This window comes from Amphichorda felina, assembly GCF_050947745.1.
Source record: "Amphichorda felina strain 45539 chromosome Unknown scaffold_1, whole genome shotgun sequence".
Classification (NCBI taxonomy): Eukaryota; Fungi; Ascomycota; class Sordariomycetes; order Hypocreales; family Bionectriaceae; genus Amphichorda; species Amphichorda felina.
In genome coordinates, this window is record NW_028145049.1 from 3,425,284 (window position 1) to 3,449,541 (window position 24,258).

The 24,258-nt window shown below is 57.5% G+C and overlaps 10 protein-coding genes and 1 non-coding gene across 11 annotated transcripts; 7 read left to right on the forward strand and 4 right to left on the reverse strand.

Annotated features, from left to right (window-relative positions):
• Positions 1-52: 52 nt before the first annotated feature.
• ALD6 (Aldehyde/histidinol dehydrogenase) lies at positions 53-1,838 on the forward strand (the record flags this gene model as incomplete). Its single annotated transcript, XM_083190592.1, has 2 exons — positions 53-719; positions 784-1,838. The coding sequence occupies 2 exons, from the start codon at positions 53-55 to the stop codon at positions 1,836-1,838; spliced, it is 1,722 nt and encodes a 573-aa protein (XP_083054451.1).
• Positions 1,839-2,321: 483 nt separating this feature from the next.
• ACO1O0_001100 lies at positions 2,322-2,393 on the forward strand. The gene has a single exon. It is a non-coding gene; the product is annotated as a tRNA-Gly (tRNA).
• A 368-nt stretch (positions 2,394-2,761) lies between these two features.
• On the forward strand, positions 2,762-4,540 carry ACO1O0_001101 (F-box protein; the record flags this gene model as incomplete). Its single annotated transcript, XM_083190593.1, has 2 exons — positions 2,762-2,765; positions 2,787-4,540. The coding sequence occupies 2 exons, from the start codon at positions 2,762-2,764 to the stop codon at positions 4,538-4,540; spliced, it is 1,758 nt and encodes a 585-aa protein (XP_083054452.1).
• Positions 4,541-4,728: 188 nt separating this feature from the next.
• ACO1O0_001102 (SDR family oxidoreductase) lies at positions 4,729-5,911 on the reverse strand (the record flags this gene model as incomplete). The annotated part of the gene is made up of 2 exons (XM_083190594.1): positions 4,729-5,465; positions 5,518-5,911. 2 exons carry the CDS (start codon positions 5,909-5,911, stop codon positions 4,729-4,731), a joined length of 1,131 nt encoding a protein of 376 aa, XP_083054453.1.
• A 946-nt stretch (positions 5,912-6,857) lies between these two features.
• Positions 6,858-7,748, reverse strand: ACO1O0_001103 (uncharacterized protein; the record flags this gene model as incomplete). Its single annotated transcript, XM_083190595.1, has 3 exons — positions 6,858-7,166; positions 7,249-7,541; positions 7,598-7,748. The coding sequence occupies 3 exons, from the start codon at positions 7,746-7,748 to the stop codon at positions 6,858-6,860; spliced, it is 753 nt and encodes a 250-aa protein (XP_083054454.1).
• A 1,807-nt stretch (positions 7,749-9,555) lies between these two features.
• ACO1O0_001104 (HNH endonuclease signature motif containing protein) lies at positions 9,556-11,003 on the forward strand (the record flags this gene model as incomplete). The annotated part of the gene is made up of 2 exons (XM_083190596.1): positions 9,556-9,940; positions 10,048-11,003. The coding sequence occupies 2 exons, from the start codon at positions 9,556-9,558 to the stop codon at positions 11,001-11,003; spliced, it is 1,341 nt and encodes a 446-aa protein (XP_083054455.1).
• Positions 11,004-12,565: 1,562 nt separating this feature from the next.
• Positions 12,566-15,135, forward strand: ACO1O0_001105 (Indigoidine synthase A like protein-domain-containing protein; the record flags this gene model as incomplete). Its single annotated transcript, XM_083190597.1, has 4 exons — positions 12,566-13,003; positions 13,073-13,752; positions 13,811-14,092; positions 14,160-15,135. 4 exons carry the CDS (start codon positions 12,566-12,568, stop codon positions 15,133-15,135), a joined length of 2,376 nt encoding a protein of 791 aa, XP_083054456.1.
• A 732-nt stretch (positions 15,136-15,867) lies between these two features.
• UTP18 (WD40 repeat domain-containing protein) lies at positions 15,868-17,631 on the forward strand (the record flags this gene model as incomplete). Its single annotated transcript, XM_083190598.1, has 1 exon — positions 15,868-17,631. One exon carries the CDS (start codon positions 15,868-15,870, stop codon positions 17,629-17,631), a length of 1,764 nt encoding a protein of 587 aa, XP_083054457.1.
• A 145-nt stretch (positions 17,632-17,776) lies between these two features.
• On the reverse strand, positions 17,777-18,270 carry ACO1O0_001107 (uncharacterized protein; the record flags this gene model as incomplete). The annotated part of the gene is made up of 2 exons (XM_083190599.1): positions 17,777-17,968; positions 18,031-18,270. 2 exons carry the CDS (start codon positions 18,268-18,270, stop codon positions 17,777-17,779), a joined length of 432 nt encoding a protein of 143 aa, XP_083054458.1.
• An 888-nt stretch (positions 18,271-19,158) lies between these two features.
• ACO1O0_001108 (uncharacterized protein) lies at positions 19,159-20,027 on the reverse strand (the record flags this gene model as incomplete). Its single annotated transcript, XM_083190600.1, has 2 exons — positions 19,159-19,947; positions 20,022-20,027. The coding sequence occupies 2 exons, from the start codon at positions 20,025-20,027 to the stop codon at positions 19,159-19,161; spliced, it is 795 nt and encodes a 264-aa protein (XP_083054459.1).
• Positions 20,028-21,372: 1,345 nt separating this feature from the next.
• On the forward strand, positions 21,373-24,066 carry ACO1O0_001109 (uncharacterized protein; the record flags this gene model as incomplete). The annotated part of the gene is made up of 1 exon (XM_083190601.1): positions 21,373-24,066. The coding sequence occupies one exon, from the start codon at positions 21,373-21,375 to the stop codon at positions 24,064-24,066; it is 2,694 nt and encodes an 897-aa protein (XP_083054460.1).
• Between the last annotated feature and the right edge of the window lie 192 nt (positions 24,067-24,258).

Genomic DNA, 24,258 nt, shown 5'->3' on the forward strand with positions numbered 1-24,258 from the left:
GTGAGAGTAGTACGTCCTGCCCTGATCCAGCCAGAGTCAGTCACAACCAAGTATGCGTCGGCTCATTTCACGAAGCGTAGCCGCCTCCGCTGTTGGCCGCTCCCCCGCCACCTCGGCTGCCCCCCGAGCTGCCATTGTCTCCTCAAAGATGGCCTCCAAGTCGTCTGCTGCCGTGGCCGCCAGGCGGATACATGCCACTGCCCAGCAGCTGAAGCCCGCCGCGGCCGCGGCTGATGCGCCTGCCTACCCCATGACCCACGACAAGATTGAGCAGGTCGGCAACACGCCCTACTTCATCAATAACAAGTTTGTCCAGTCCACCACCAACGAGTACATTGATCTGCCTGACCCGGCGACCAACAACCTCGTCACCCGGGTCCCGCAGATGACCGATGAGGAGATGAAGGCCGCCGTCGCCAGCGCCGAGGCTGCCTTCCAGCCCTGGCGCAACACCACCGTGCTGCACCGCCAGCAGATCATGTTCCGCTTCGTCCAGCTCATCAAGGACAACATGGACCGCCTGGCCGCCAGCATTGTCCTCGAGCAGGGCAAGACCTTTGCCGACGCCAAGGGCGATGTCCTCCGCGGTCTGCAGGTCGCCGAGGCCGCCGTCGGCGCCCCTGAGCTGCTCAAGGGTGAGGTGCTTGAGGTGGCCAAGGACATGGAGACGCGCACCTACCGCGAGCCCCTTGGTGTCGTCGCCGCCATCTGCCCCTTTAGTGAGTCGATCCCGGAACCCGTAAGCCTGCATGGGACACTTTTTGCTGACACGATTCACACAAGACTTCCCTGCCATGATTCCTCTCTGGTGCATCCCCATCGCCACTATCACCGGCAACACCCTCATTCTCAAGCCCTCTGAGCGTGACCCCGGTGCCGCCATGATCCTGGCCGAGCTCGTCGAGAAGGCTGGCTTCCCCCCCGGTGTTATCAACGTGATCCATGGAGCTCACCGCGCCGTCAACTTCATCCTTGACGAGCCCGCCATCAAGGCCATCAGCTTCGTCGGCGGCAACAAGGCCGGCGAGTACATCTTCTCGCGCGGCTCGGCCAACGGCAAGCGTGTCCAGGCCAACCTGGGCGCCAAGAACCACGCCGCCGTCCTCCCCGACTGCAACAAGAACCACTTCCTCAACAGCGTTGTCGGCGCCGCCTTTGGTGCCGCCGGCCAGCGCTGCATGGCCCTCAGCACGCTCGTCATGGTCGGCGAGACCAAGGAGTGGCTCGGCGAGCTTGCCGAGCGCGCCAAGGACCTCCATGTCACCGGTGGCTTCGAGGAGGGTGCCGACCTTGGCCCCGTCATCTCCAAGCAGAGCCAGGAGCGCATCGAGCACCTGATCGAGACGGCTGAGAAGGAGGGCGCCACCATCCTTCTCGATGGCCGTGGCAAGGGACCTTCCAAGTACCCCAACGGCAACTGGGTCAGCCCTACCATCATCACCAACGTGACCCCCGAGATGACCTGCTACAAAGAGGAGATCTTCGGCCCCGTCCTGGTCTGCCTCAACGTCGACACCATCGACGACGCCATTGACGTGATCAACAAGAACGAGTACGGCAACGGCACCGCCATCTTCACCCGCTCCGGCGCTACGGCCGAGGCCTTCCGCCGCAACATCGAGGCCGGTCAGATTGGCATCAACGTCCCCATCCCCGTGCCTCTGCCCATGTTCTCCTTCTCGGGCAACAAGAAGAGTATCGCCGGAGGCGGTGCCAGCACCTTCTACGGCCGCCCGGGCATCAACTTTTACACCCAGCTGAAGACGGTCACTTCGCTGTGGCAGAGCGCCGACGCCGTGGCCAAGAAGGCCTCTGTCCACATGCCCACCCTGCAATAGTTGGAAGGACCGGATGAGATTTAAAAGAAAAAAAAAACATGTGACAATTGGAACAATGTGTAACAAATAGCCTCTCGAGCATGCGTTTATGCGGCACGTGCCTAGTTAGGTGTGCCAGAATGAGAGCTGTTCATTCCTACGTTAAGAGCCCCGCGTAGAGTGTAAGTGTGTCTGTGTCTATCCGTAGTTCGTAAGTGTCCAAGTTTCTAAGCGTTTAAGTGTCTACTAGTAATAGTTAAGTGGTCGAATGCCTAGAAGTGCGAATGCCGAACGAGGCCTCTTCCCACAAGCTTCGCGAACAAGCTTCGCGAATCCTGTACTTACTGCACTACATAAGTAGCTACCTATCTACGATGAGCTTTGAAGTATCCGTGTTGAGGCTTGTGGCGAGCGCCACTGTGCGCCCGTAGTGGGGGCTATATAATAATAAATTTCTGCGGTCAAGATAAGCTTCAGGCGATAAGCGCCAGACAGTATCAAACAGCGTGAGTGGTGAAATGGTTATCATAGTTGCCTTCCAAGCAATTGTTCGGGGTTCAATTCCCCGCTCACGCATTTCTTTTTTAATTTTTTTTTTAATCCTTTCTATATCTGTCTTCCGTCTTGTCTTTTTGGTTCGATCTCGTTTCTCAGTATATTTGCCGCCTTAGACCGGGACTGGTGTCAAGGTTCGAGAGACTAAGAAAGCAGATCTAGCCCCGTGAGGGCTCGCCATTGACAACCTTGGATATTCTGGCCAGCATAATGGATGGCAACGTTTGAAACAACGGCCCACGGCTGGATCACTGTAGGCTACTTCTACTTCTCACTGGCAAGGTGCTGCTGCTCAGAGTGTGAACCAAGCTCAAGGGTGCGATGAGCTCTTGCGGATACAGGCGGCTGACCAACCACCTTGGTCTTCTGAACGTGTGGCCTCCATGGCCATGAGTTCACAGCCTGTATCCTCAGACCTCTTTGGCCACGGTCTTAAACCAGCCATGGATTTCCTGGATCTCCCATATACGCTATTCCTCGACATCGTCTCCTATCTCTCCGCTCGCGACACGATCCGCTGCCGATGCCTCTGCACACGGGCCTACCAGGCGTTCACAGGCCAGGAGCTGTGCGTCTCGCTCATCCAGACTCACTTCCCACGCTCCCTCGAGGGGCGTCTCCTGCGAGGGCACCTCCGCCAGGACAGGCATGGCGCCGTGGACTCGCGCGACTGGGCTGCCGTCTTTGCCAGCCTGACGCGCCGCTACCTGCACCTCGGCAGCGCCACGCCCTGGCGCACCCTCAAGCTCGAGACACTCAGGGACGAGCACCGCCTGCGCGGCGTCGCGCCCTGGGACCGCTTCCTCCGCCTGGACGACCGGACCGCGAACCTCCACTACGATGAGGCCGTCTGGACGCTCGACCCCGCCGAGGGCCTGCTGGTGTACCCTGCACCTGACGGTCTGGGGTTCCAGGCGCGCGACCTGGGGACGGGGGAGCAGGTCGAGGTGCCGTTCGAGTTGGACGGCAAGGTGGTGCGGCGGGCGAGGCTCAAGGATGGCGTCTTGGTCCTCGAGTGGTGCGAGGAGCAGGCGTCCCATGCGCTCAACGAGAGGGAGCATGCGCACCGGCACTTCGCCACGGCGTATGACATCAGGCGGACGGGGGGCTGGGACGGGGTCCTCCCTCTACGGGCAGCAGTGGACGGCAGAGGCGGGAAGACGCAGCAGCTGTCCCTGTGGAAGATCACGTTTCGGTCCGAGTGGAAGATTCACTACCTCGGGTTGCCCCTGAACGCCCAGGACCGTTTCTTCTCGGCGCACAATGCCACCCACTACGTCGTCTACATATGGCAGCCCCCGCGCTCCACCTGGGGCGAGGATGAACCCCTGGAGCGCCTCACCGTCTGGGAGCTGGGGGAGCCCTCGCCCTACCGCCCGTCTCTAGACCCCAACGATCAGCACCACCCGCCCGCCGAGCTCGCCGGACCGCGCGTCATCCGCAGCCTGACCAACCGCGAGCTGAGCACATGGGGTATCCGGCAGAGCCACACGCCCTCGCTCAGAGGCCTGTTCCTGGACGAGAGCACCTGGGACGCCCGCTCGCGGTCCGCCTGCGGGCACGTCTTCCTTCACGAGGAGGACCACCGGTGGTGCGCCGGCCCGCACAGCAGCGCCACCCCGCCGCGGCTGCACCGCGTCCGGTCCACGGGGATCCCGCTCCAGGGCGACGGTCCGCGGTGGGTGGACGACTGCGGCGGCAGCGGGGGCGGCGGTGGTGACGAGGCAGGCCTGGGCTTTTGCTGGAGGGAACCCCAACGGCCCGGCCGGAGAGGAGGCGGCGGGGATGAGGGGGCCATCGACGAGGGTGTCGACTGGCCGGGGCGCGCTCCCTGCTGGCGCCACGACGACTTGCCCTACCTCACCGTGTCGGAGATGTTCGACTCGGCGGCCGGGGTGCGCGTCAGCGCGCGGCACTGCTTCATGCTGGAGACGCTGTCGGTGCATGTGCGGCCGAAGCTGCGGGTGGCCGGAGCGGACTGGGGCGAGGGCGAGGGAGGGGAGGGGGCCAGGACGGGGGGCACGAGGATCGAGGGCCCGGATGGCGACGAGGTGCAGTTTGGGGATGAGTGGTGGGGCGAGCTGCTGGGCAAGGGGTACATTTGCGGGGACGAGAGGTGGCTAGTGGGCGAGGATGAGAGTGGTGATATTACGGTGCTGCAGTTTTGAACTCTTGGGATATATTGGAAGAGAATGATGATGGTGTGTATCTACGCTATCGAGGTGTGGGAAGCGCAGATATCATGGTTTGCGTTAAATCATGGAGTAGTAGTACTAAGGTAAGACAATGAGTACATAAAGGAGGGGTCAAATGGGTCATCTCAGCAACCTCCCCCCCCCCCCCCCTTTTTTTTTTTTTACTCCCCCGATACCAGGACGGTGCTCTCGCTGGTCTCAGCCTTGGCCGAGTCCTCATCAAAGGCGACGTCAATGTCCTTGATGACCTGGTGCCCCCTCCACTTGTTCATGAAGAGGGCGTTGCCGCGCAGGCGGACCTGGTACCAGTCGGGCAGGGCGCGCAGGACGGGGAGCATGAGGCTGCCGGCCTCGGGCTGGATGACGGCGCCGCTGCGGCCGGAGAGGACCTGCCTGACGACGGCGTCGGCGATGGACTCGGGGAACTGCTCGGGCATGGTGAAGCCGGTGTTCTGGTCGTAGCCCTGGAAGAGCGGGGTGCGGGTGTGGCCCGGGTGGACGACGACGGTGCGGACGCGGGGTGCGTTGTAGCGGGTCTTGAGCTCGGCGGTGAGGCCCTCGTGGAAGCCCAGGGCGGCGGCCTTGGAGGCGCCGTAGTCGACCATGTCGGTGACGGTGAGCCAGGAGGCGTAGGAGGAGACGGTGACGATCATGCCGTGGTTGGTGGCGGCCATGTGGGGGAGGAAGGCCTGGGTGGTCCAGAAGAGGGCGAGGGTGTTGACGTCAAAGGTGAAGCGGACGTCGGCGGGCTGGGCGTCGAGAATCGTCTTGCCGCGGGCGACGCCGGCGTTGTTGATGACGACGGTGGGATGGCCAACCTGGGCTCGGACCTGGTCGGCGACGGCGGCGACGTTCTGGGGGGAGCGGAGGTCGCAGTGGAAGTAGTGGACCCTGGAGGCTGTGTCCTGTGTCAGACATGGAAGAGTTGGTGAGAAAGAGTGGTGGCCTACAGGTGGTAAAGGTCATGGGCTGGACGTCGAGGACGACGACGGTGATGCCCTTCTCCTCGAGCAGCCTGACAATGGCGGCGCCGATGCCGCTCGCACCGCCAGTGACAACGACAATCTCCCTGGACCAGTTGTAGGTGTCGTCGACCCAGTTGTTGCGGACGCGGTCGGAGAACCAGCTGCTGACGGTGCGGGCGAGGGCGACGTAGAAGAAGCTGGTCAGGCGGCGGTGGGCGACGGGGTGCAGGATGGTCAGGTCCTGGCCCTGCTTGGTGTAGCGGGCGAGCAGCAGCAGCGGGAGGAGGACGCTGGGGTTGAGGGCGGTGGCGCGGATGACCTTGAGGACGACGTCGAGGCAGAAGCCCTCGCGGGGGAAGAAGCCAGTGTGCATAGGCATGGTGGGTGGGTGATGGTGGTGATAGTGGTGATGGCGGTGGTGGTGCGAGGTCAACCAGGACGGATGAGGGCGAGGCGAGGTGAGGTCAGTCGGGATGGACAGCAAGGTGTGAGGGCGAGGGTTGGATGAGATGAGGGGGTGGGAGTGTTGGAGAGGTCGGAGGACAGACGCGAGAGCCCATGAGCTGATGAGCTGATGACATGGTTGAATGCAAGAGGAAGAGGTGCCATGCCGAGGTCTGGGCAATAGTACGGGCTTGTAATACAATATTGGGGTCGAATGGAGTCGTCGTAGCCAGTCTGGCAAGCTGATCGCAGCTCCCCCGCACGGGTAACACGGGGGTGTTCGGGAAAGATGGGGTGGTGGATCATGGAATGTGTGGAGTGAGAGTGTCAGACAGCTTGGAAGAGTGTGGGAGAGGTGGTGGAGGACGAGGAGGAGGAGGAGGGGGAGGCTGGTGGTGGTAGTACCAGTCTGGGGCCCGAGATGAATACCCAATCTGGCAACGGTTGCGTTGTGGTTGGTTAGTTCCTGGTCTTCCCCTTTCGTTCCCCCAGCAGCTGCATGTGAAGCATCCAGGGGTTAGACAATGATGCGGGCATTGATTATTTATATACATGAACAAAGAGGTCAGTAGGACGGTGGGTTTAGAGGAGATGGGTAGGTTAAAAGGTGACGATAAGAGAGAGAAAAGCTCTTGATGCTATTTTGCTAATAGGACTGCCCACCTGAATCTTAGTCTTAGGCACCACAACAGCTCCCTGTGGTGAACCCATTCATTCATCGTATTCATCAGGTCCACGTCCCCTCTCACGCACGAGGTACTGGACCTGAGGGTATCGGCCTTTCCTTTCGGTTCGGCGGCTGGGTCTAGAACTGTGAAAGGGACTTTCTATCTCTATCGCTGATGATCCATCTAGCACACGCACACACACGCCATTAATAATTAAATGACTGCCGCTGCCGCTGCGAAAAGCGCCCCCGACAGCACCAGGCCAACATCAGCCATCGCCCTCACGCTGCGTCCCTCCTCCTGATACTCGACCTCGGTCGCATCATCTGGCGCAAACAGGACCTCGACCTCGCTGTTTGCCCCCTCAGCGTCAATGTCTTCTGGCGACAGCAGCTTGTTGACGAGCACGTCGCACGATGGGCGGTCATCGCTCTTGGGGATGCTATTGGTGACCGATATGGGCACGTCGAAGACGGTGTAGTGGTCCTCGCCGTTGAGCGCAAAGTTCTGGCGGATCGATATCTGCAGGCCGTCAGTTCTTGCATGGCCCCACATTCTCGACAATCCCTGATCGGCTGGGGGAGGGAAAAGGGGGCATATCTACGTTGTAAGCGCCCCGGTCGCTGTCGTCGCCGTCTGGCTGGCCATCGCCCACGAGGCAGTCGGGCCAGACCCAGTCGATGTGCTTGACAGTGCTGCCGGGCTCCTGCTCCATTATGTTGCCCAGGCTGGCATCATCCTCGCCAGCGGTGCCGTTGGTCACGGTGAAGTTGCGCCCCGTGTCGTAGCTGTACAGGAAGACGGTGATGTTGTGGATCTGGCTGGGGCTGTCGTCGTCGAGCGGCGGGAGCGGGAGCTGGCCGTTGGCCGTCACGTCCAGCGAGATGTGCAGCGTCTCTAATGTGCCATCTGTCAGTATCCGCGCCGGGTGAGTGCATCGATGGTCGACTCACCGCCGCCGAGAGGCGTCCCCGGTTGGGGCGCGTTCAGCACGGCGAAGCCTGGGGTGAAGATCTGCCCGTTGTAGATCGTGAAGTTGTGCGCCGCGCCTCGGCCAGCGAGGAGCGCCATGGTCATGGCCGTCGCCAACCTGAATTGATCCATGGTGAGCTGCTTCTTCTCTCAGGAGGAGCAGCAGAGGAACGGCGACGCAGAGCCGCGCGTCCCGTTCTGGGGATTAAATCACCCAAATCCACACCGGCGGAAAAAAGGACGCAGCCGTGGCCAATTTACCGGTACCATTAGCCAAGCCAAGCCCATCACCATCTTCGGTCCGATGAACCGACTTCAAATTAGTATCGGCCCCCCTCCCCAGATGCATCGTCTGTTGCCATGCGCAGTGCGACAGCGGCGGCCTGCGGTTTGCGTGTGTGTGCTGTCTATTCTCGGTTGAGGGCATTCCCGACTCCCTCTGGGGCCCATGTTCAATTCCATCTCCAAGGTGTCGCAAAAGGATTGGCACCACGATTCAAAGACGCCAACGAAGCGTGCCTGCGTGTCTGCACCTGTTGTATCCGTATTCTGTGACAATGTAATACAATGTAATAGTGGATCCTAGACCCTTACTTTCGTCAACGCCATCATGAGCATGACACGCGTATATGCAGCCATCCGTATTCGGACCATCGTGTCTCGCGTCCGTCCCTTTTGAATCGCTCTGGCCTCATCGTGCCTCATACTCGAACGAATATAGATAGCATATTTGCACCCACGAATATATAGATAGTATATACATAAATACTTACATAGATGATGTACGCATAAATATATAGATACTAAACGCCCGAATATAGGCATAAAGATACAGATGATATAAATATTATAGTCTCTTACTTTATTATTAGTATCGCTCGTATAGATAGATCTTTATCAATGGGGTCCGTGACCTCGTGATATCTCATGCCTTGAGTGATCTCAGCTCGTCCGCCAGGGCAGTGAGTGTGAACCATACTAGCCATTAAACAACTGAATAGTCCTATCGTGTCCTTTGCGCTCATTACTTTGTCGAGGATCTCCCCCTTCGTAATGCCATGATTGATAGAAAGCAAAGGATATAAGCATCCACCACTAACAGAAACATAGAAAAAATGTAGCCATAAACATGGAGAGATAATATAGCCATAAATATATAGATAATACGTATGAGTAGAGCCTACGGGCGTTGCCCCGTGCTACTATGTAAACCTTCCCTTCTAGCTTTAGTCGTCACTTCGGCTGCAGCCTTGGGCGTTTGTTTGAGCTTGTTCCATGATTGGAAAATCCTGGACGAAGCATCCATATCTACGGTCGTACATTCGAATGCACGGCTAGTCGCTAGTAGCAGGGAGCAAACATCTGCAGCTTGGCAACGCGCTGCACCCGCTGTCGAATTCATCGATGTCGATTACTGCTATGTACCAGAGAGCCGCGCAAGGCCCAGCCAAGCGTGCAGCGACGAAGGCGTAAAACACTAGGCGGTGACCGATGAAACGAGGCAAGCTGCATTGATTGATGTTTGATCACTGCTGGAACAGTATCAAAGAGGCTCATTGATGGAATGTCCTGGAAGCTTGTGCTCTCGGTGAATGAGCCAGCTTAAAAACAAACAACTAGGTCTTCATCAGTCTCTACTCGTGCCTCACCTCTTCACTCTTCAACGAGTTTAGCTTCCAGTTCAACATAATCGTCCACCCCATTCAGACTCCCCATCTTTTGCCATCACCAACAGTTTAAAGTTTCCACATCTCAGCACTTCCCAAGATACACGTATCTTCTCCCTCTGCGCCCACGAGTCAAACGCCACAAACAAAGCCAAGGCTCAGGTATAAACAACAGCATCATCCCCCGGCCTCGATCCCTTCTGCCATTTTACCTCGCACTACCCACACACGTCGTATCGCACATTGACCATCTCCCGAGTGCAGAAAAGAAAATGCCTATCAACAAGACTGATTTCATCTCACTCGCCGCCTCTTTCTACGATGAGGATGGAAGCTCCTATCCAGATCTGCTTCAAGAGGCAGCCATCTTTTTGGCAGCGCGCCGGCCATATCGAAAGCCTGCCGTACCAATACTAGTCGTCGACGACTACGACCACCGCCTCGCAGCGGCCAAGAGGCTGGAGCACCAGTTGGCCATATCGCAACCTGATTTCAGTTTGTCGACCACTGCGTTCGCCGCGCTTTTGACGATTCCACGAGCCATGCTGGACGACATGGCCAAAACATATTGCGAAGATCCCAAGGCCAGCACCAGGTCCAATGGCCATATTGTCATCTGCCGAGCGCTGGATGAAATTGGAGCGTGTACCAAACATTGTACGTGGCGCCCTTCTCTGCACACCCTCTTACTCTCATTCCATCCTATGATTCCTGTTCGTACCTGGCCACCTTATTTGACCTTGGTTAACTAACTACAATCACAGTCTTTGGCAATCCAACGGCGGAAAAGTACGAGGATCTCACCCCCAGTTCCACTTCAGCAACGGCAAGTGGGACGGAGACCGCGGCATCACCCGAAGCCTCCACTGCCCAAGCCGTAGGCGGCCGCAGGTACACAAGAAACATGGCGCAACGGAGACTATGCCTAGAAAGGCACGGTCACAAATGTATCCTCACTGGGGCTTCCAACCCGGCAATCTGCCATGTGGTTCCCTACGCTTGGAACAAGAGTCTTTCAAACATCCGCAAAACTCGGAGGCATTTCGAGTCAATTCAGCCATTTTTGCATTCCGAGCAGAGCGGCGACCTAATCCGCCTTCTCCTTGGCCAGGTTGGATGCTCGGATAGGACGTGGAACCTGATCCCGCTCAGCCCCCAGCTTCATGACTGGTGGGGGAGGGGGGTTTGGGCATTTAAGTACCTGGACACAGAGACTAAGGAGGTCCAGGGCACCGATCCGACGGCCATGAAGAGGAATAAGAAGGGCAAAAAATTCCAGGGTGCCAAGAAGAAGGTACATACCGTCATAATCCAGTTTTACTGGATGCCGAGACGCCGACAGGGTGAGATCCTCGATCCCAAGGCCAAGATGGATTGGGAGAAGGAGGGCCAGGAGGGCTCCAGGGTCCTGGACAGACTGGAGGAAACGGCGCCTCCCGACATGAAAGTATTCAACGTCGGGAACAATCGCCCCATCTTGACAGGGGAAACTTGCCTAGTCGACTTTGCAGAAGTCGAGGACGCCGAGAACTTCAAGCGGATGATAGAACTGCAGTGGGCGATCATCCAAATTTCGGCCATGGCTGGCGGGGCGGGCGCTCCAGAACTGTTATCCGATGTGGACTGGGACAGCGATGGCGGTCTCAAGCTGTGGTGGGAGGAGGAGGAGGAGGAGGAGGAGGAGGAGGAGAACGAGGGGGATCTGTCGGAAGCTGGGTAGAGTCCGGCTCCGCCAGGCACCCTTCGTGAACAGCGGACGAATGTCGCCGATCCGCAGGAGAAACCGTCGGAGACGACGGAGGCGGCCAAGATTGCGGCCAGACAGCAGCATCAGCTGTCAGTGAGGCCCAGGGCCGCGGGGGAAGAGAATGTGCGCCCCAGATGAACATATCGAAGCTGGGTAGGATGGGTTGATGTGCGATGACTCGAGATGATTTGGTTGGTTTAGTTATCTTATGCATTTTCTCTATGTTGAATCTGTATTGGCCTCTGTATTGGCCTGTGCATTAAGCCTATGTTAGTTCTGTACTGCATCAGTATTATTGTTGTACTGCCTGTGTATTATATTCGTGTGGGAGTACGGGTGCTCGCAATTGTATGCTATGTCGTATATCACTGATTGTCAGAGTGTGAGAGTCTGGAGTAATAACGATATAAGCTAAGTTGCCGAAGTATGCCTCGAAACATGAGTGCTTCTTCCGAATGTAAGTCTTTCTTCTAATTCCAGATCAAGGGCCTGATCGCGCCTGACTTTGAGCTTCCATGCTGGCGCTGCAAGGTAGGCATACGTATCTTCTTTATCTTCTTTCTGTGTCCATGCACTCATGCTCTTGCCTCAGAAGTTTCCTCGTGAGTCACAACAAAGCGCCACAAACAAAGCCAAAACTTAGCAAGAATAGGAGTACCTACATGTACATGAATGTGCCTAATTCTGATATGTACATCTCACTCACTCACTCCTCACTCCGCACATCCCCTCATAGTCACAACTTAATCATCGTCTTTTTACTCAACGTTGCCGAGTATGGCTCCTATCAGCAAGTCCGAGTTCATCGCGATGACCGCATCATTCTATTTCGAGGAGGGGGTTCCTATCCTGAGCTACTTAAAGAAGCGGCAAAGTTTCTCGAGGCACGCCAGCCATACAGTATACCTACCAACTCCTTGATCGATGACGATGATTACAGCCATCGAGTCACGCAAGCCAAAAAGCTTGGGGACTGTCTGAGAAAGTTCCTATTTGGGTTTCGCATGCCAGCAGCGGGATTCGTGGCCCTCTTGACGTTTGAACGGATCGTGCTGGATAAGTATTGCGGAGGCACTGTGGATATTGGCCCGGACGCCTTCCACCTGCGTGGACTGCCTCTAGACAGACGACCTTATTAATATCTGTTGTTGACCGCGGTTTACTGTCGCTAGTGGCTGTTACTAGTGCGATAATTGAGGGGTGGTCATTTATTAGTCGGAAAGGGTGGTCAGATAATAACTAGACTAGGCGTAGGTATTATCAATTGTATTACCATGTATCCGTACTAGCCTCCAGGCTCCAACCTCCTACTATGTATGAGGGGGCTGAGGGGAAGCTTCTTTTCCGCGACTCCACTACTCCACCAACTCCATTGCTCCACCGAATACGGAGTACGCAATGCCCTTTTGCGAACGCGTATTAATGTCCATCATCGCTTCCCCGCCAGCTTGACCAGCCTGGCTCGTGTCGACCACCTCCATCACCCCCCACAAGCCGTCCCCCTTGTGCTCCGACCTCGAATACATCCCTCCGCAATGAGCTGCCCGCGACTCCTCGCCCCTCTGAGGAGGCACGCCCTGGGGCGGTCCAGGCAGGGTCTATGTCGCCTCCACGGCCACGCCCAGGTTCAGACCCGGATCAGCAGGCGGTGCATGAGCTCATCGCCGGCCTTGGCCGTCCCCTCGGGCCTGCGCGACCTGCTCAAGGTGTCGGACGAGATTGCCGATGCCATCGCCACCGACAAGCCCGTCGTCGCCCTCGAGTCCACCATCTACACCCACGGCGCCATGGGCAATGATCTCGCGCGTGAGCATGAGGACCTCATCCGCAGCCATGGCGCCATCCCCGCCATCATCGCCATTGTCGACGGCGTCCCCACCGTTGGCGTGTCCCCCAGCGAGATTGTCCGCATGATCGAGAGCCAGTCCGCGGCCAAGGTCTCGAGGAGGGACATCTCCTACCTCGTTGGCATGGTAAGCTCACGTTGATCCTAGGGAGGTTGTGCCGCCAGGAGGACGATTCAGTGGCTGACCGCGTAGCAGGGCCTGGCTGGACACAAGATGCACGGTGGCACCACCATCGCTGGCACCATGCTGCTCGCCCGGCTAGCTGGCATCCGCGTCTTCGCCACGGGCGGTCTGGGCGGCGTCCACCGCGGCGGAGAGAACTCGATGGACGTCTCGGCCGATCTCACCGAACTCGGCCGCACGAGAGTGGCCGTGGTGAGCGCCGGATGCAAGGGCTTCCTCGACATCGGCAGGACACTCGAGTTCCTCGAGACCCAGGGCTGCCTGGTATCAACTTTTGCCGATGGACGCACCGGTAACATCGATTTCCCCGCATTCTGGACCAGGGGCAGCGGATTCAAGAGCCCCAGCGTCGTCCAGACCGAGAAGGAGGCCGCCGCCATCATCCTGGCCCAGGAGAAGCTCAACATCGAGTCCGGAATGCTCTTTGCCAACCCCATCCCCGAGGAGTTCGCCCTCCCCCTACCTGATATTCAGGCAGCCATCGAGCAGGCAGTGCGCGAGGCGGATGAGAAGGGTTTCACTGGCAGCAAGAACACGCCGTATGTTCTCGGGAGGCTAAAGGAGCTGACGGGCGACCGGGCCTACGTCGCCAACAAGGCTCTGGTCACGGCCAACCTGATCAGGGGAGCCAATGTCGCCAAGGAGCTGTCGAACCTGCTGTCCTCCACCTCGCAGCAGCCGGCCAAGAGCCTGTAAGTAGAGAGCTGTTGGTCGGTCTGCTAGTAGACGTAGCTCTAATGTTTTAGATAGAAATTCGTACAACGTTTCGCCCAGCACCACCCCGCCGCCCGTACCTGAAGCTCCCGCCGCTGACCCGCGCACTGATGTGCTGGTCGCTGGATCTGTAGCGATTGACCTGAGCTGTGACTACGCTGGCTCCAAAAAGGGTGATACATCACCCCAACCCCATACTTCCAACTCTGCCACCATCGCCCAGTCCATCGGAGGTGTCGGCCACAACGTCGCCCTGGCTGCCCACCGCGCGAGCGGCCATACGCGCGTCAAGCTGTGCAGCTTGGTCGGAGACGACGTGTAAGTGAGATCAACAAAGATAACCCCCCCAACCATGATACCCGCGGGCCCTCTGACAGACCCCCAGAGCCGGATCTACAGTCTTGTCGTCCCTCAAATCCGAGGGGCTTGATACCACATACATCCGCCAGCTGGGCCCAGAATACCAACCCGGCAACCGCACAGCCCAGTACGTCGCCGTCAACGACAGCGACAAGAACCTGGTCATGGCCATGGCCGACATGGGCATCTTTTCGAGCAATTCCTTCCCAGACTACTGGACGTCGACGCTGCAGGCTACCAATCCCAAGTGGCTGGTCGTGGACGGGAACTGGGGCGAGGCTGATATCAAGTCGTGGATCCAGGCCGGCAAGGCCCAGGGCAGCAAGGTCGCCTTCGAGCCCGTCTCGGTCGAGAAGTCGGCGCGGCTGTTCGCACCCAGCCGCGGGCCCGGCGGCCCCCTGGGCGTCTTCCCGGGCGCGGGCGTCGACCTCGCCTCGCCTAACAACTACGAGCTGGCGGCCATGTACTCGGCGGCCAAGGAGAACGGCTACCTGGACACGATGGAGTGGTTCGGGGTCATCGACGCCTTCGGCATGAGGGGCGCCCGCGAGCGCTTCGTCTACCTGACGTCGCGCGAGCTGACCGACGCGGGCGTCCCCGTGCAGACGGTCCAGCTGCTGCCCTACATCCCCACCATCATCACCAAGCTCGGTTCGCGGGGCGTGCTCCTGGCCACCATGCTGGGGCGCGACGACCCGCGGCTGTTCGCGCCCGAGGCCCAGGAGTTCATCCTGGCGCGGGCGACGGACCACCCGACCATCGGGGGCATCTACATGCGCCTGTTCTCGCCCGCGGAGAGGGTCGAGGACGTCGTCTCGGTCAACGGCGTGGGCGACACGTTCCTGGGCGTCATGGTGTCGGGCCTGGCGCAGGGCGGCAGCGTGGAGAGGCTGGTGGATGTTGCGCAGCAGGGGGCGGTCATGTCGCTGCGGTGCGCCGAGTCGGTGAGCCCGCGGTTGTCTGCTCTGCAGGACAAGATCAGCCAGGTTGTGGCGAAATAATTAATTCAATAATGAGAATAAACTGTGAAATAGCTGTATTTTGCACGACTGGGGTAATAACGAAGGTAATATCACCATGATATGTATGCCAATATCGCCACGGTAACTGTGACAGTACCTCTGGAATACCTGAGCGCAGCATCCTGGATTTCACTGCTTGAACTGATCTCGACACAGTCCAATTGGCTTGACTCATAAGATAAAGAAATTCCAAACCCAGCTGACCTCATTCCCTGGAAGGTCATTCTTGCCATGTGGTCCATCCTGTACAAGGTCGACAGCACGGCCATGGTCATAGTAGATGCAGTTGCAGCTGTTCTGGCTGTGTGAAGCAGGCCATCTCGGGGAGATGACGGTGATAAAGCGGCCGAACGATGAACTGCGGCCGTTCTGGCGCTGACGGTGGAACAGGGTCCTCATCTCGGATTCCTCGAGGGTCCTAGGCCCATAGGAAGGAAATGCAGCATATGCCGAGTGTGCAGCCCAGGAGATTCAGAGTAGAAATCATCAGACCTAGATAAGAGGTTTCTCGTCTTCCAGGGTTAGGGTTGCAGCCTCGCGGAGAAGCTTCATCGCCATTGGCTCAATTGGAAGGTCCCACTTTGGCGGGGCGCCGCTGCAAGGCTGAGCCCGGCAAAGACGAAGCAGAAAAAAAAAACTCCAAAATTCTCCCCAGCACCACATTCCCAATTCCCAACGTCCCCAGCGTACCACAAATTCATTCCGCCCACGATGCCACCGCAAAGGGACCAAAACATGTCTGACGACGCCCCCACAGACAGCGACTTCTCGGAGTTTGACTCGGAGGAGGAGCTAACCCACAACAACAATACCTCCGCGGCTATGTTCGACAAGGACTCGGACGAGGAGGAGCTGGAGCGCCTGGTGCTGGGGAACAAGGCCGGATTCAGAGAGAATCTCTTCAAGTCGGACGGGATACTCGGCAAAGATGGCGAGGTGAGGGACGGGCAAGGAGCGGACGATGACGAGGGCGGCCTGGAGGACGTGGAGGATGCAGACCTCTTCATGTTCGACACAGGCACCAGCGGTGGAGCAGCGGCGCAACCTCCCAAGCCAGCAAAGACGACCGACAAGACGACGGGAGGCGACGAGCCTGCGTGGGAGGACAGCGACGACGACCGATTGGGCATCTCCCTGGCCGGGGCGTCGAGGCTACGGAAGCTGAGGATATCAGAGGCCGAGGACGTCGTCAGCGGCACAGAGTACAGCAGGAGGCTCCGCCAGCAGTACCTGCGGCTGAACCCGCTCCCCGAGTGGGCCAAGACCACCGAAGACCGTCCCACCAAGCGCCGCCGGCGCTCATCTGCGGCCTCAGACTCGTCGAGCGCGTCCGGCAGCGACTCGGAGATCGAGGCCCAGCCCCTGGAGAAGTTCCTCCGCGACGTCAACAAGCTTAGCGGGCACCGCGACCCCGCGCAGAAGCGCCGCCTGCGGCCCGAGGTCATCGACATCCAGCGCACGCGCGAGATCCCCGACCAGCACAAGGGCCCCGTGATGCACATGTCCTTCCACCCCGAATACCCCGTCCTCCTATCGTCGAGCCCGGCCTCCGTCATGTACCTGCACCACATCGCGCCCGAGGCCCACCCGACGCCCAACCCGCAGTTGACGTCGGTCCAGGTCAAGCAGGTCAACATCAAGCGCGCCGAGTTCCTGTACCCCAAGGGCGACCGCATCTTCTTCGCCGGCCGCAGGCGCTACTTCCACCACTGGGACCTGCCGTCGGGCGTCGTCCAGAAGACGTCGCAGATCCAGGGCCACCAGATGGAGCACAAGACCATGGAGAGGTTCAAGCTCAGCCCCTGCGGCCGCTACATGGGCATCGTGTCCTCGGCCAAGAAGGGCGGCGGCATCATCAACGTCGTGAGCACCTCGTCGCTCCAGTGGGTCGCCGCCGCCAGGCTGACGAGCAGCAATGGCGTCGCCGACTTTGCCTGGTGGAGCACCGGTGATGGCATGACTATCCTGGGCAAGGACGGTCAGGTGGGCGAGTACAGCATGGAGAGCAAGCAGTTCCTGGGTCTGTGGATGGACGAGGGCTGCGTGGGAGGCACCGTCATCGCCCTGGGCGGCCACCAGGGGCCCCCTGTCATCGGCGAGGACCGCTGGGTGGCCGTGGGATCCAGCACGGGCATCACCAACATCTACGACCGCGCCGAGCTGCTCGTGCCGGGCAAGGGAGACGAGGTGGTGATCAAGGAGCGGCCGACGCCCAAGCGCGTCTTCGAGCAGCTGGTGACGCCCGTCACGTCGCTTGTCTTCTCGCCCGACGGGCAGCTGCTCGCCTTCGCGACGCGTCACAAGAAGGATACGCTGCGGCTGGCACACCTGCCCAGCTGCACCGTGTACCGCAACTGGCCGACGGACCTGACGCCCTTTGGGAGGATCACGTCTGTGGCGTTTGGGAGGCAGAGCGACCTGCTGGCGGTGGGCAACGACGCGGGCAAGATCCGCATGTGGCAGATCAGGAGTTAGGACCAGCGCTTAGGGTACATGAGTTTTATGTCCAGATCATCATCATTCGCATTGTCTTTTTTTGCCCCCTTTCTTTGGTGTACATTATCTTCTGACCATCCTCCACCCCCCTCGCCACAATCCCATGCTCACAGGTTCCGACACCTCAGCCCATCATCCGGAGCAGCTTCTGCAGAGGACTTCCCTTGGGGATATCGCTCCTAGGGAACATTCGCTTCTTGCGGTTTCCCGTGGTGTAAGCAGAGAGCTCATGGACGTTTCTGAAGAACATGACGGGGGTGCCGGTGTCCATGGCGTTCAAGAATTGCCTAATGTTCACGTGAACCTTGCCCAGGGCCTTTCCACCCCCGTTAGCTTGACGGCTTCCAGGAGTTTGTGGCATAGACACACACGGCTTACCTTGCGGCACTTGGTCTTGCTGGAGAGGTCTCCTTCGATCTGGAGATCTTCACAGAGGCGCTGGAAGTCTTCCAAGTCCCCGGGACCGAAGTAGGCATCCCATTGCTCGCGAACGTCGACTTTTTTCTGCTTCTGGGTCGCTGAGGGGGCCTTGATCTGGAGCATGGTGAGCTGTTTGGTAATGCCGCCCAGCTCCTCGTCGAGGGCGGCCTCCCTGGCCTTGGTCTTCTTCTTGGCCATGTTTTCCTGGTGCGCAGTCCGATAGATATAAAGCAAAGCAAAGCTTACGGGGCCACGTCGTGTGTTGTGTTGTGGTGTGTTGTCTAGACACCAGCAAGTTCAGACTTGTGTTCGGGACACAAGGACGGAAGCCAGCATTATTAAAGGCGGGGAGCGCTGAAGGTGCAAACATGGGCTGATAGGTGCCCGCCAGTCATCAAGTATTGAGGCTTGGGCAAACAAAGAAAACCGTTGGGCCACGCGTCAGGTTCGAGGATGATTCACTGTCCCTGTGGGGACATGCTGCCAGCAAGCGAATGCTTTGGTCTTCGTTACGCAGACTAGTTGCTCCGAGGGTGAGTTCGAGATGACGGTGGCTTATGAACGCTGAAGGGGACTGAGACCTGCTATTCTTCCGTGGGTATACCAAAGAGTAGTTAGTATCCGTACTATTCGCACATTGAGACCTATAATTCTACCCCGCTCTTTTTCCTTCATTGTACCGCCCGCAAAACAGCAGTGCGTGAGAGAACGTATACTAGCCTGCGACTACGCGACTACTCCGGCTTATTGAGGCAATGGCGATATCTGCTGGCAAAGGCGCTGGCCCTTTGTGCGCTGCCTCGGCCTCTGCACCTAGCTACGAGCGCTAATTCAGATACTTGCTTATGCTACATACTTGGTTATTATCTCGAGGCATAGGCCGGCCGCAATGATATAAAAATTAGCTGCTGCTCTTCAATGTCGCTGCGTACTGTTTGATTCCCTGCCCGTCACTGTAAATACTGTCTTAATGTGCGAATAGTAATTTTCTACGGAGTAATGTGCGAATACTAGTATATGTACGGATACTACTCATACCAAAACAAGCTATTATCATGGAAACATCGTAGCAACGTAAAGCCCCTTTCACAAGTCGTCCGCGTATTCGTCCGTGTATTGCCAGCCGCCCATGCAAGCCGGAAGACCACAATTGCAATAGCTCTTGTACTTTCTCTGCTTTTCCCTGCAGCAGTGCGCTGCACCATCTGGTCTGATAGCCTCGTGATCCTCAACAAAGATGAACCGTAGATCCACGGCCGCATAAGCGAGAGACTCGGGGGAGGCACCTCTCCTGCTGCGTGGTGGAGACCCGAATATCGCCCTTCGGAACTTGGCCTTCAGCAACTGGAAACCCTCGCGACTGGGTCCTCGGATGGTGAAATTGGTGTCGATATCGACTCTGACATGCCAGGGAACCGCCGTCTCGACCGGCTCCCACCCCATGGGGTGGTACCAGAACTCGACCTCGCGCACACGTCCACGGCAGAAGTTCAGCAGCTGGACCAGGAGACGCAGCTCCGTCTGTCGCCGGCCCGGATATCTGTCGCAGCCCAGAGGCTCGCTGATGATGAAGCGCTCGAGATGGCAGTCTATGAACGAGCCAGGATGGCAGAGGTGACGCAGCCGGGAACCTTCGTGCCGGTGCATGAGGAGCTGGAGATGACCCCGAAGAGCATCCCTGTAACCCCAAGAAACAAAGTCTTCTACCCTCCGCCGCCTGTCAATGGGCCTGAAGAATTCCACGCGCTTATCGGGCGCGAATCCGTCCAAGTGGTACATATAGTTGAAGCAGCCGCTGTTATGTTCGGAGGGGACCATGTGCACGTAGAAAGGCGTTCTGGCCATGAAGATGGGTTCAAATTCCACTTTGACGGCCTTGCAAGATAAAAGGAGGGCTACTGCGGTGGAAGCCACTCGCTCATGGCGATTCCCGTCTTTGAAAAAGCTACAGCCATGGCTGTAGGCCAGGTTGTGCACCAGCACAGGCGTCGACTCGCACAGATGCCCGTAGACCACGAGCCGTAGCTCGAGAGGAATATCTTCGAGCCATTGCATGACTCCTAAGTAAACCAACGTATTGTATCTGGAAACTCTCAAAAAATGCAGGATTAAGATGGCAGCCGGACAATTCAAGGACAACTGTGGCTTCTTGTAGGATGAGTCACGATATTTCCAGGGGAGTGGCTGTGCATGTTGCCCCATGGTGCATTAGATATCCCAATAATAACAATTAAATTGAATTGGGAGAAGATTATCGTGAAAACTCCCGAAGCGAGGCATCGCATGATTGTTCACCTCGTTTAGAGATCGTTTCCAGCTACTCGTACTCTGGTTGATTTAGATACTTCTGTCTTGCTGGAACACCATCGTATGCGACTCTTGTGTTCGTGTTCATTCCGCGACTGTGTTCACTGTTCTGTAAAGAGAAAAAAAAAAGAGCTTTCGGAGGATCTAAATTTGAGAAACATGAACCGGCTCTTTCTTGGTGTATTTCGCATCAGTTGAGGCTATCGGAATTGTGCGCGCGTCGAGTTGCTGAGTTGTCGAGTTGCACAGTCTCTTGATGAAACATGGCCAACCATCGGGGGAGGCTTGAATCTGGCTCGAGGACAAAGACAGATCCAAATGCCTAGTCTCCCCGTAGTATCAGAAGCTTCTCCTCGACTTCCCATTCCCTCTCATGAACAATTTGGCCCGAGTTGCTCGAATTCTCTACCAAGCCATGATGACAATGAATGTGCCTGAACACCCCTATCAAGGGCCATCCAACAGGAACACCACACATAGACTGAACCGTGAACATGCCTCTGGGGCCATCCCCCCCTTCACATGCCACACTTGGACTGTTTGTTCTATCTCCAACTCTGACAGCTGCCAGCACCTGCTGTCTCGGGTGTTGCATTCCAACCAGCTGGCATGACGGCCCGACGCGCTGTTGTCATGGACAACGTGACCAGGCTCGTGTTGTCCAGAGGCCGAAGACCCCTCCTGAGACGCGATTCACCGGAACGCGTGGGTGCCTTTCGTATAGTTCCGGCCCACTAGTTCGCCTCTTCCCATTCCACAACCTCTTCCTTCAACCTTCTCCCTTCCTAACCTCCACAACCACAACCACAACCTCACCCACACACAACAACCTGCGGCACAACCTTCTTCCTCGCAACTTCGAAGCCTTCAACGTGTCATCAGGTTCGTTTCTTCTTTTCCTCCTTATCTGCTTTCCTCAGATCTCCCCTCCTTGGTCACACTCTAATATCGACCTTCCACCGCGTAGGCCGCGCACACGGTCTTTCCTCGACCATGCTCGGTCGAAAGACTCGTGATCATGTCGACAAGGCACGGAAGCGCCTCTCCAATGCCTTCCTCAAGCTTCCGCACATCAGAAAGAACAAGCAGAACCCCGAACAAGATATCGAGCCCCAGGCTAGCACCACACCGCCTGGCAGTCCCATGGTCATGACTGCACTTCGCGTCTCCGTGACCGCCCGATTCGAATCTCCCATCGACAAGAACTTCTACGAGTCGTATGAAGTCTCTCCAGGCTTCGAAGACTCAGACCAGATTAGCGATGCCCTCCTTCGGCGCATCGACCACTGCGCCCACGAACTGATTACCAGACCTGACCCCAAGGCCTCCCAGCCTTTGAACGCCGAGCCACGCACGAAGCTCGCCCGCTACCACCTTATCTTCCGAGTCGACAGAAAGGGATTGCCTTGGAAAGAGAGGCATTTCACCTCCTTCCAGGAACAGCCCATGACACCAGACGCAGCTCACGAGGTAGTCTTGGAGGCCGACCGAATCATAACCCTGTTCCTTCATTGGCACGACCCAGATTTTGAATGGAAGCTGCCCTCCGTGGCCACAGAAGATCCCCTACAGCACAAGAGCGTAGGCCATGAAGTGGGCATTCCACAATCGATCCACTGCATTCCGACCTACAGCGGTCACCCAGGCTATTCGATCGACCTCATTCTCCGAACCCACTCGAAGGGCCACAACCGAAGCTGGGGTGCCACATTGGACAGCAAGCAGGCCACACCCCTGACTCTCCACCTCGGAGAGAACCTCATGTCCCAGGTGAAATCGATCCTTCATCAGGCTGTCAACGAGAGAGAGGAGCGGTTCGATGAAGTACATGAGCATTGCAACGCCCTCGAAGGAACATTCGGCTGCCGACACTTTGATGAGGGCGCTTTCGATCTTGTTGCCAAAATCCGCAACAATTATGGTCCCGATTACCCTCACCTCGCAATTCGATTCCAGACCTTTCGACGTTTGGTCGGCGAGGGACACGGGGTTGCCTTCATGCAGAACTTGAGAATGAAGCTTGGAGCCGCTCGGGATGTCTCCGATAACTTGATCGACAGCACAGACGACTTGGTCATCAAGATTCACGAGCTCCGAAGCAGGGACTGGAAAATCGCCCAGCCCCTCACCGTCACCATGGACTCGTCAGTCCTCAACTGCCGGAAGGCCACCGAAAGAATCCTCGAAAGAGTTGAGAGTAGAATGACCGACGTTCTTCGAGGCCACGGTACTGTGGCGGCCTTGACCGCGCACAAGCGAGGACACTTGGTCCTCGAGACAACGATTTGCCTTGGAGACGATAATGACTTCTACGACTTGAAGCTTTTCGATTCGCTGCATCTCAAGAAGAGAACGCTGCAGAAACGACTTCGAGATCGTATCCAAGAGGACATCAGAATGGTCATGAAGGACACCATCTCCTTAGACAATCCGAGAACAGGGCCGAGTCTGAAGATCGTGGCACCAGCAGATCTTCCCACCGAACCACTCAACGCCGATGCCAAGGCATCGCAAGAGCAAATGGTTTCTCCCGGCCGGAGGCTTGTCGAGAATTCGCCACTTTTCAACCCCCGACATCGCTCCGTTGAGGAAGGAGAGGCTTCAAAGCCCAAGTCTGGGGCGAATCCTACTGATGACTATGGCTACATGGCTGACGTAGTCTCCGAAAAGAGCGACTCCTTGGATATCCGGACCCCCAGCCTAACGGACACTGCTAGTATCAATCTGCAGGATGGGGCCAAGACTCCACCGTCTGCAAGAGCAGCGTCCCCAAACTTTGACAGCTCTCCGCTCGATATCATGGACTTTGAGGATTCGCACCACGATGAAATTGAGACCACCCAGGAACACGCCGGCACGTCGAGCAAGGCAAGCTCCGGTACTGTGGTTCGACGCGCCCAGCCCCCAGGTAGGACCGCGACCAAGATCCTGGCCAGCTACTGGGAACCAACATCATCGCACACATCAAGTGTGGAAAAATCCGGAACAACAGCTGTTAGTGATCTCCGCCAGGATCCCAATATCTGGTTCCCTCGCACGGAACACAGAGAAGCTTTCAGCACCAAGGAAGGCACGAGCCCTGACCTCACGACTGAAGGGTCTTGGTTCGCAAACAAGTTTCCAATGGCTCAAGACCCCCCAAAGACAACTGCGGGCGAGAGTATGCGACGCCCACTGAGCATGGCCTCTGGTAATTCGGCCTCGGGAGAGAACAAGGGAAAGGGGGTTTTGTACAAGTCTAATCAAGACTTGAACTCTGCGAGCATGGAGCGGCCATCTGCCATGGGATACTGGAATACCGCAGATATTGAAACAAAGATGGACAAGGCCTCCAAAGATGCCAATGTCAAATCAACGAGCACCCAGGTCGACACTCCGAGAAAAGATCAGCCACTCATCCTCGACGAACCCGGCAACCCCATCAGATTCTTCCCCCGGCGTGCTCCAGCTCAAGTGGCCCCTGAGCATACTCATGCCCAGGCGGAAGGACTTTTCCACCGACGTCGAGTTTCCTCTCCCACTGGAAGTCACATCGGTTTGCACGGAGAGTGGTCGATTGAGACGGGACTTCGAAACGCCCTTGTGCCACTCCATTTGCGGGGTGATCAGTCAGAGCAGAGGTCCCAGAGCCATCCTGGACGGCCTAGCGCTTGGCCGAAACAATTTCAGAAGAATCTCGAGCGTTGAGACTATCGATCTCGTTCTCCTGACCGAACAATCGAGGTGCCAAACTTGTCTGGGGTCGGTTTGAGCAATTCCGGTTGCAGGAGAGGTGAAAGGGAGAGGAGCGAAGAGTGGTTCCGGTCAGATGATTTGGGAAGTTGGGGAATATGATGGCGGAATAAGGGAAAATGTAGCCCGGGGAGTCCTAATTTTGTG